An 11,800-nucleotide genomic window follows, 5' to 3' on the forward strand; every position below is an offset into this window, starting at 1 on the left:
TTGGGATTGGTTGTTGGTTTGTTGAATTGGGTTAGAAGAGGCAGTGATAAGGGATTAAAATGGTTGTAATAGTGTGTAAAGTAACCTAGCATTACTTTAGATAAGAGCGAAATGAATGACTTACAACTTCAAGTAAGTTCTCTTGATCGAACACAAGAATCACATTGTATATTTCTTATGTCTTTGTGTAGTCCTCATTAACTCATTTGTGTAAAAGTGTATAAAGAAGTCTAGCGTTAATTAGTAAAATTGATAACTTACCATTCAAGTATGTTCTCGGGATCGATCTATCATGACTAACAAAATAAAGAGTGTAATTGATTTGAATCCTACTAAGAAGAAATTTGTCTTTCATAATAGAAGAAGCATAAGATATGTCTCCCGTTTCAAATGAGTTAGTGAGAACTACACAAAGACAAAGACAATATGCAATGTCAATTTTAAGATCTAGAAATCTTATGACATGTTGAGATGTGACAGTTTTCGTGGTGCTCTAAAGTGATAAAGTGATTTTGGTGGTTAAAAATATAAGAATATATGAATTGAGATGTGTATTTTACCATAGTATAAAAATGTGAGGTATAATGAGAGATTGTTTGGATTGTGGTGGTTTACCGAATTGGGGTCAAAGAGGTCGCGAATTAGCCTAGAATTACTTTAGATTAGAGTTAAGTGAATGACTTGCAACTTCAAATACCCCAAAAGATAAATAAGTATATATTATACTTTATTTCAAAGGTTTCTTGGTTTCTTTCCACTATCCCGCAATTACTTAATTTATAATACAATTTAGATTAAAGTACTAATATACATTAATTTTATATCACAATTTAGATTAGTCATATTCTACCTTCTTAATTACTCCACAATTTGACATTTTTTTACATTTATCTCTAGTCAAACTTTCATATATCTTTTAACATTTTTTTCTTTCACAATTTTATCGGTAATCTCTATATATATAATGATGTTTAATTTTGATAGTGTTCGGATTGCCGGGTCAAGATCTATGGTTAATTTAGATATATATGTAAGAGTAAATGGATATTTGGGTCGGATTCTGGGTTGACCTGCCCATAAACTTAATACGGTTAAAAGTAAAATTAAAAATGCTATGGATATATTTCGAACTCGCAACCTAACAAAACAAGTACAACTCTTTAACCAACTATCCTAATAACAATTTATATTTTAAATTCAACACTAAATTTGATTAACGCGAGACATTTTTAACTAACTAATATATATGTATATAATGATGCTTAATTTTGAAAGTGTCCAGATTGTCGGGTCGAGAGTTGTGGTTAATTTGGATATATATATATATATGTGACAATAAATGGATATTTGGGTCGGATTCTGGGTTGACTCGCTCATAAACTTAAAACGGTTAAACATAAAATTAAAAATACTATAAGTATATTTCGACCTCGCAACCTAACAATACAAGTACAACTCTTTAAACAACTAGACTAATGAAACTTTATGTTTTAAATTCAACACTAAATTTTATAAACGCGATACATTTTTAACTAACTAATCTATATATATATATAATGATGCTTAATTTTGAAAGTGTCCAGATTGCCGGGTCGAAAGTTGTGGTTAATTTGGATATATATGTGAGAGTAAATGGATATTTGGGTCGGATTCTGAGTTGACCCGCCCATAAACTTAAAACGGTTAAAAATAAAATTAAAAATGCTATAGGTATGTTTCGAACTCGCAACCTAACAAAACAAGTATAACTCTTTAACCAACTAGGCGAATAATAATTTATATTTTAAATTCAACACTAAATTTGATGAACGCGAGACATTTTTAACTAAATAATCTATATATATATATATAATGGTGTTTAATTTGGAAAGTGTCTGGATTGTCGGGTCGAGAGTTGTGGTTAATTTGGATATATATGTGAGAGTAAATAGATATTTGGGTCGGATTCTGGGTTGACCCGCCCAAAAACATAAAACGGTTAAAAATAAAATTAAAAATGCTATAGGTATGTTTGAACTTGTAACCTAACCAAAAAAGTACAACTTTTTAACTAGTCAGACTAATAATATTTTATATTTTAAATTCAACACTAAATTTGATGAACGCGGGACATTTTTAACTAACTAATTTATATATATATAATGATGCTTAATTTTGAAAGTGTCCAGATTGTCGGGTCGAGAGCCGTGGTTATATGTGAGAGTAATGGATATTTGGGTCATATTCTGGGTTGACCCGCCATAAACTTAAAACGGAAAAAATTCTATAGGTATGTTTTGAACTCACAACCTAATAAAATAAATAAAATTCTTTAACCAACTAGACTAATAATACTTTATATGTTAATTTCAATACCAAATTTGATGAACGTGGGATGTTATAACAATATATTATTATCCGTGTGCATTGCACGGGGATCTTCCAAGTTCCTCATTTTATTATTGTTGTCTTGTGGAGGTTCACATCATTTCTAGTTTAAATATAAAAATAGTTTTGTGAATGTCTAAAATCTTTATTAGTTGTAATTGAGTTTTGAATATCCTTTGGATCGGAGACAAGTAGTAATTTCTAAGATCCGACTAGGGGACAAGTACTTAATACCCATCGAGTATCGCTCGATTTTCATCTGATACTCAGATTTTCATCTAAGGGAGATCTTGATAATGGACTATAGTAGCTGAATAGGGGTGCGCCCGATCTTTTATTAATTATGCGGCTTAATAACCCGTTCAAATCCTAAACTTTTGTTCGCGAAAATGGCGAAGAAAAGAAAAATTTAGCTTCGTTTTGTTTTGTGTCTTGTGTTTTCATGTCCTCTTTCTTTCTTCGGCCCCCATTATTTTGTTCTTCTCAATTCAGTCCTCCGCTTCTTCGTTTTGTATTTAATTTGACCCATAATCTTTCCTGCATGCTTGTTTTGGGCCATCGAACTTTGGTCTCGGGCATGCTTCAGCTATATTTTAAATAATTAATTTAACATTTTATTGATAGATAACAAATTAGATATGAAATCATGAACAATAAAATTGTTGTCAAAGTTGATATCATGGATTAAAATAATGGGAGGGATCAATTATCTCATGGACTTTAAAAATATAATAAAGATAAATATTTTTAAACTATAAAATTATATTTTTTAAACTAACTTTCTCAAATGGGACAGAAGAGGAACAGTCTATGGGACAACTGATCTCCCCAAAATAATAATACAAATTTAAATTGATTATTTTCTTAATAACCTTTCAATCATAGTTTTAAAACCTGACCAGATCATTAACCCGGTGAAAGGACTGGGTCACTAAGTTATTGATTTAACAGTGAATCAACGGGTTCAAATAGTGAGTTTTATATAATAATAAAATAATACAAAAATAATATAAATTCATTAAATTGTTTATACAATAATAGTCAAAATAGAGATCAAAATTCAAAATATTATTTATAATGTCAATTTTTTCTACTCCAATTTGCATATACATTTCATTCTCTTCATCTCTCAAATTTTGTCTCTGGTGCTCACTTGTTTCGTGTATAATTCTTTTCTTTTTAACTTCTAAAAAATTTTGCATTCCATATCTCACTTGTGCACTTTAGTACAAACGACAATCTCCCCTTTGAAACTTGCGAAATATTGTTTAAACCGATGAATACCTCTACCCTTTATTAATGTTTTGTAATAGAGACAAATAAGTCTCTTTTTATTCTTGTTATTTACATAGTCCTCTCTACAATGAGCCATGCATGATCAAATTTTCCTCTTACAGAATTTTGAGATTGTACACTTGAAGAATTTGGTGTTGCATCTTGGTGTTTCTCGAATAGAATCCATAATCAAACTACACATAAAAAACATAAAAAGATAATCTATATACCTAATAATAAACTACTGTCATTAACTATATGAAGTATGAATCTCACATAGTTCTTAAGGCGGAATTTGGTGGGGTGCATATACGAAGGGATGTCTTAATTCCTCGGTTCATGAAATTTGGGATGGAGAATGGAATACACTTCTGAGGAATATTCCAGAATGTGTAAGGATTCTCAACTTCATACAAACGATGCACTTTAATGACACTATCGACTCACGAGTTTGGAAAGTGGAAAGAGATGGAAAGTTCAATTCTAACCTAGCTTGGGAGTCTATTCGCGAGAGGGGAAACGATGTAGGCTGGTCTCGTGTTGTATGGTCCTCCAAAATCATTCTGAGACATCAATTCGTGTTGTGGTTGTTGTTTAGGAAGAGACTTTCAACTAGGAATCCTCTTAAGCGTTTTATGGATATTTCGGACTCTAAATGCCTGCTTTGTGATGAAAATGAAGAGACGATGGATAATTTATTTGGCGGATGTTCGTTTACATTCGAGTTATGGAGGTTATTTATAAAAGCTATGGAGTTAGCTTTTGTCCCCTCGAATTGGATTGATATCAAGGAGGTGGTCATTTTGAAATCTAAAGGTAATCTATTTCATTCAAATATATTTAAATGTGGTTTTGCTTCTATAGTTTACCATGTTTGGATGGAAAGAAACTCAAGAGTCTTCACAAATGTGAGATGTGGTGTTGATGACGTTTGGAAGAGCATTAAGTTTGATTAAAATTCCCTTGTTCGTACTTGGAGACGAATTCCCAAAAGCGAGTAAAATTGGTGTTTATATCAAAATTGGGGCATTAATTATGATGAAGTCACTCGATCTAGCAACTTCAAAGTGAGATTATAAACTTATTATTGTTTTTTTGAAAAATTGTAATTCATTTGTGTGAATGTTTTGTTTGTGTTTATTCATTTAGTTTGTAATTCTAGTTTTTTAAAATTAGAACAATTGTTTTTTTTCTCTAATTCATGAACTCATTTAGGTTTTTTCCCCTTTATTAGGGATTTTTAATTAAATGACATTATGTCGTTTTCCAAAAAAAACTATATGAAGTATGAACCTCAAAAATAAGCCAAATTTTAACAAAATATAATGACAATAATATAAATGAAGTTGAAATAAAAGAAACTTAAATGGATTATGCGAGGGACAATGTTTCAAATCAAACTATAACCTCCGATTTTTATATAACTATGCTTATCTGGAGATGAAACTAAATTTAAGTTATGACTTACAATTAGAGTCGTCAATTTGGGTTAGGCCTGTAGGGTTGGCTCGCCCCACCAAATAATTTAGACGGATTGGGTTGAAATATTAGCAACCCATTTGGAAGTGGTCCTACACGGGCAATCCCACTCGGGTCGCGGGCCTAGGCGGGTCGGGCTTGGGTTGGCCCGTAGGTTGATAAAAAAAAATCTAATATGATTTATAGCCTTATATGCAAATACCGCATAACCCTAGTCTTTTTTCTCTCCCAGGCAGCACTGCAGCAGCTGACTACTTATTTGTTCCGCATTTCTTTTCTTCGTTCTCGCCTTCAAGGGTTCGTGGATTCAAACTTGGTTCCAGTTCTAGAAGTTTCACACTAAAAGTCTAAAACATAATATTCGGGTAAATAACAGATTCATTTTCGAAATGGACTCCTCTCAAAATTAAGATATTAATTTGGATGTTGATGAATTTGAAAGTGTTAAGCATGATGAAGGGTCATCTAAAAAGTCTATGGAATATTATGATATTAGGATGTATTTTAAGAAAATGAAGGGTATTGATAATATTGAAAAAGTTGAATGTAATGGATGCAAAAAACAATATAAATGTGGGGGTAAACATTACGAGACTTCTACATTGTGGCGTCATGTTAAAAATTGAAGTTTCACGACGTAGGACAAATGATTCTTGATCAAGACTCTTGTTTGTTGTGTATTATGACTATTTGATAACTTTCTTGAACTCTTATTTTCTAGAACTATTAATGATTTTTATTTATTTTTATTTGTAGTGAGTCAACCCGTGGGATGGCCTGCCTAACCGCGGGTTGGGTTGGGAATTTTAAGACCGCCAGGATGGTGGCCGGCCCATCGTCGACCCGTCAAACGATGGGTTTTGGTGGGTAGGCCCGCCCCGCCATGGATTGGCCCTTTTGACCACTCTACTTACAATGTCACCTTAAATTGTTTTATTAGTCGGGTAAAAATATAATTAGATAGTTCAAATAGGAGGAGGAGCTTAAGGTGAATACAATAATTTGTCATTCTCAGTGTCTAGACTAAAAATTTGGAATTTACCCACATGAATCTAGAAATTGGTAAATCCAATGGGAACCAAAAAACGGGAAGAGGGGAACCGAAAGTGATAAGTGAGAAAGAAAAAAAATGATTTTTTATAAAAAAAATAAAAAATAGGATAAACACGCTGGGTTAATTCGGGCTGCTAGATTTCCGGTCCAACCGGCGAATTGAAGGAGTTTAACTGGGTTAATTGCATTTCTGATTTTTTTCATCAACCCATTTAATTTGAGGACCAGTTAATCGGGTTTGCCGGTTTGACCGACGGGCCGAGCCATATCGGGTTTCAAAACTATGCTTTAAATAATTTAAAATTAACGACCAATATTATGTTAAGAGTAGGGCTGCAAATGAGCCGAGCCGAGTTTAAGCTTGTTGGAGCTCGAGCTCGACTCGATTAAGTATTTATTATCTCGATTCGAACTCGAGCTCGAACGAGCTTATAAATTTGAGCTCGAGTTCGACTCGAAAACTTGAACCAAAATTGAATTATATATAATAATTTTTTTTTATATTATATACTTTTATTATATATAATATATTAACGTTTTTTATCTTTTTCAATATTATATACAATATATTCATTATTACATTCTTAGTATTTACTTTTATTATATATATATATTAATATATTTTTTTATCTTTTTAATATTATATATAACATATTAGTTATTATATCCCTAATATTTAATTTTATTATATATAATATATTAATTTTTATTTATCTCTTTCATTATTATTTATAATATACTTTTATTATATATATAATATATTAACATTTTTTTTATCATATATCCCTATTTGTCATTTTTTTTATTTTATTTAACTCTATCGGTATAAACATAAGTTTCTCTTAATACATGAAAAAATTATCTAAAAGCAAAAACAATAACTATAAAATAAGTTAAAACAAATTTAAGAGTAACTAATTAGAATATGAAGAGTAACTGAAGAATGATGAAGAAGAAGAGTAACGGTAGAATATTGATAAAGATGATGAAAGTAATTGATGAAGAAGAGTAACGATAGAATATTGATGAAGAAGATGAAGAAGAGACGAAGAGTGACGGTAGAATATGATGAATGAACTATATATATTAGAAATTAGGGTTTACTTTAGGGATTATGAGCCTTTATATTGGGCTTTGAAGAGAGAGAGAAATAAAAAAAATATTGTGTAAAATTTTAATATTAAATAAATAAAAAATATTTAATTATTTTAAGGCTCGAAAAAGCTCGACAAGCCATCGAGCAAGTTTTAAATGGGCTCGAGTTCGACTCGAATAATAAACGAGTCGACTCGAGCTCGACTCGAACTCGGTCAAAGTCAAGCTCAAGTCGAGCTTTGACCGAGTAGCTTGCGAGTGGCTCACGAGCGGCTTGACTCATTTGTAGCCCTAGTTAAGAGCTATAAAATATTTTTTTTAATTTGGTTATATGTTTAATTATTAATTAGTTGCAATTTAAATTTAAATATTATTTAATTAGTTTTGTTCAATTATAATTGTAAGTATTATATTTTATTTTTTTATTAATTTAACTGTATTAATATTACTATTTAATAACAAAATAAAATAATAACATAGTTAGATAAAAGTACATTTATTTTTATATAATCAATTAATATTTTAAAAGATAATATAAAATATAAAAGTCTCATTAAATAATGATAATATATTATTAAAAAAATGAAAATAATAATGGTAAAAAAAAGTTAAATAAAATAAAAGTTAATATTATTACTTTAATTGAAATAATTAAAGAATACTTATTTTTTTATCTTTATATTATATTCTTATATTTTATATAAACATAAGGAGAGAGACAAGTTTTTTTTTTTAATGTGAAACGGATTAAGTATGTATCCCACAAACACACTTAACTAAGGACTGACGGACTTGAATCCAAAACCTTAGGGTTAATATCCACCTCTTATTGTCGTTAGGCTAGAAGATGAAATAAGTGATAATTTTTTTTGTTCGTGCTTAGATAAAAAAAAATTCTGTATATTTTTTTTATTCATTATTCAAATATAAATTGATGTAATATTTTGGTTAAGTATGATATTTTAATTTTTATAATAAGAATAATACTCTTAGTTTATAATAGAACGTTTGATACCTAATAATCGTCAATTGAAAAAATAATTTGACTCTGTATGATTGGTTTGCTCAGCTTGTTTTACTTAAACTAAAACAAGATCTTATATAAAATTCAAGACCGTTTGATTCTTTACTATTAAAATTTTAATTTTTATAAATTTGTTATACTATTTAGCCTTCAATTTTTTTTTTATAGTTTACAAATTAATATTTTATATGTAACTACTTGTTTGAATAAGAATTAATTATTTATCCAAAAAAACTTTTGTATATTTTATATTCTGTAGTTTATAGCATATCAATACTATATAGACCCTTCATATTAAGGGTAAGTAATCGTCCTCATAAGTTTTGACTAGTTCATAATTTTCTGTACTGACCCTTAATTAGTTTAGTTGACAATTTAGATAATAAAAGACCGACAAATTAATTGACCAACGGACAATTTATATACATATTTGAATATAATTTTTTTTATTATATCTCTTTCTACCGTAATATTAACGATAAAAATGATCTTTTTTTGGTGTTGAAGGTGTGAATTTTAACAAGCATATATATATATATTTTTTTAACTTATTGAATTATTAATATTCTAACAAATTTTCTTTTAAATTAAATCGTCGTTTTATTACATAATTTATAAGAATTTTAATTAGAAAAATATTTCTAAATTATTTTTTTTCCATTTGTTAGTTTATTATATTATATATATATATTTGTTAATTCTTCAACTATCAAAATCGACATTCAAAATCTGATAAACCTACTAAACCAATCTTATAACCGTCAACAAACAGATAAAAATTTTAAAAATCCAACACTAATATTTTATATGTAACTACTTGTTTGAATAAGAATTAATTATTTATCCAAAAAAAACTTTGTATATTTTATATTCTATAGTTTATACCATATCAATACTATATAGACCCTTCATATTAGGGGGTAAGTAATCGTCCTCATAAGTTTTGACTCGATCATAATTTTCTGTACCTACCCTTAACTAGTTTAGTTGACAATTAGATAATAAAAGACCGACAAATTAATTAACCAACGGACAATTTATATTCATATTTGAATATAATCTTTTTTATTATATCTCTTTCTACCGTAATAGTAACGATAAAAATGATCTTTTTTTGTGTGTTAAGGGTGTGAATTTTAACAAGCATATATTTAATTTTTTTTAAACTTATTGAATTATTAATATTCTAACAAATTTTCTTTTAAATTTAATCGTCGTTTTATTACATAATTTATAAGAATTTTAATTACAAAAATATTTATAAATTAATTTTTTCCATTTGTTAGTTTATTATATTATATATATATATATATTTGTTAATTCTTCGACTATCAAAATCGACATTCAAAATCTGATAAACCAACTAAACCAATCTTATAATCGTCAACAAACGGATAAAAAATTTAAAAAACCAACACTAATTGTTGGAATGAATTTTTTGAGAAATAAACCGACTAAATCAAACCTCTTCCCCACCCTAATTCATACCATATAAATTGTTAATATAAAGGATTTTTAATAGAAATCAAACTTCTCTAATATATGTCAATTGAGGTAATTAATAATTTTATTTTAAACATGTTCCATTTATATTATTATTTCATTTTATTAATTTGAAAAATGTCCCCTCCACAATATTTAAAGTTAAAATTGAATCCATTAGTCAATTAAATCTATAACATTTTAAGCATCTACTTTGACAATTTGAGTTATCCTAATGGGTTAACTATGCAAATTAACAACCCAAAACAAGCCAGACAATCAAATAAAAAGATCTAGATCTTTCGTATATGCTATATCATATTTAGCTTGCTTGAACAATTTTCTTTGCCAAGTACTTACCCAAGAAATCAAATCCATGGAAATAGAGAGCTTCAATCTCTGCTCTTTGACCCCTCTCAACCATCATTTCAACTTCTTCTCTATACTTCTCCTACAATTAGTTAACTAACTTCTCATCAATAACCTGTTTATATTAAGCCCGACAAACTAAAATTTGGCCTTCAATTTTAAACCTGTAAAATCCCCAAGGACAACAAGCTTTTCGCTATTTGAAGGTCCCGTGGTTTGAGAGGAATGAAAGATTGTTCCGGTATGAGTTCCAAATCATCTCTTCGAATTCCTAGCCATTTAACATTGCAAGCTGCCATAAAGATAGTTAGTCCAATTTTATTCAACTTTAAACATCAAAAGAACTAAAGAAAGCACCATATTTATATGCCTCCAGTCCCATTCCAATGCTTCCATATTTGAATGTACATAAAACTGCCAGTCCTGCTGGATTCCTTGAATGTCAACATACAAATATAAATGTTTGGAATTTATGTGACAACGAACTCAGTATTATATAATGTCCTACCAGTCAACCAGGCCAAGAATAGGCAACTCTGGATAAGCACGGCTCAAACGGTGCAGGAAGAATAAAAACTATAAATTTACACAAACTTATAAAACGGTAGAAAATACAGTAAATAATGACATAAAATATATTTAGTTAAATTTGGTCAACAATACTTTTACTCGGAGTAGCCCATTCTATAGATTTTAATAGAATAATTATCTAAATAACTCAATGTTTGTACATCCACAAATACCAAGTTAAAAAGAAAATACACAAGTCATAATAAATCAACCATATCTTCACTTTCGCTCAAGCCCTTCTAAAATCATTTCCATAAAGAAGGAGTGAACACAGCCCAATTGATAAAAGAATTTAATGAAGAAAAAATGAACCTATGTGCCCCCAAACGATATCAAATTATGCAAATTTACATTCATATAAAGGAAAAAATCAAATCATTTACCATTAACTTATTTCATTTTGAAGCAAATTAATCTCATTTTTGCTCATTAACTTATCACTTCTGTCTCATTTTTGCCTGTAATATTTTGTCTTGAATCGCACTGTTATTTTATGTCCTTTAATCATCAATGTGTTAGTGCAAGTTGAATAAAGTATTATTCAATGATCAAATTGCATATAGAAGAACTAACAGCATACAAATTCGGCTAATTTGAACTCAAATGAAATATATAATATTTCTCTTTAATCAGCATAAGGTAAAATCAACTCATGGGATATTATTACTATTACCTTGTAGCAATGTCTGGGTATCTGATTAAAAATACAGTCTTCAACTAGCCTCTGGAATATGGCGTGCTAAGGAATCCATTGAACTGTGGGGGATTACTATATATATATAACAATTAAACCATTTTGAGTACATAAATGAAATATGGAATCAATATGTTTGTTTACTTACCTTCTCCACCACAATGATGTATCGAGCATCGGTTTTTGCAACCAATTTCTCTAACAAAGCCAAGTCTCCTGTAATAGCATAACCTGATGATCCACATGCAGCACATTCCACAACCTCTTGATTTAGCTCCTAGTTGCAGAAAGATAGTAAAACATTCAGTTGAACAATTATGAGTATCTAAGTTCGTAGTAAGGGAATGAATATATAACCTAGAACTCAAACAAAATAACGGAAGAGAAAGATC

General features: G+C 29.2%; 1 protein-coding gene across 1 annotated transcript; it reads right to left on the reverse strand.

The window, feature by feature from the left end:
* Positions 1–10,000: 10,000 nt before the first annotated feature.
* Positions 10,001–10,709, reverse strand: LOC124936119 (meiotic recombination protein SPO11-2-like). The gene is made up of 4 exons (XM_047476582.1): positions 10,653–10,709; positions 10,502–10,578; positions 10,309–10,436; positions 10,001–10,226 (listed from the first exon to the last, which is right to left on the reverse strand). Exons 2-4 carry the CDS (start codon positions 10,524–10,526, stop codon positions 10,098–10,100), a joined length of 282 nt encoding a protein of 93 aa, XP_047332538.1. The 5' UTR covers positions 10,527–10,578; positions 10,653–10,709; the 3' UTR covers positions 10,001–10,097.
* Positions 10,710–11,800: the final 1,091 nt, after the last annotated feature.

The sequence above is a fragment of the Impatiens glandulifera genome, chromosome 4 (assembly GCF_907164915.1).
Source record: "Impatiens glandulifera chromosome 4, dImpGla2.1, whole genome shotgun sequence".
Taxonomy (NCBI): domain Eukaryota; kingdom Viridiplantae; phylum Streptophyta; class Magnoliopsida; order Ericales; family Balsaminaceae; genus Impatiens; species Impatiens glandulifera.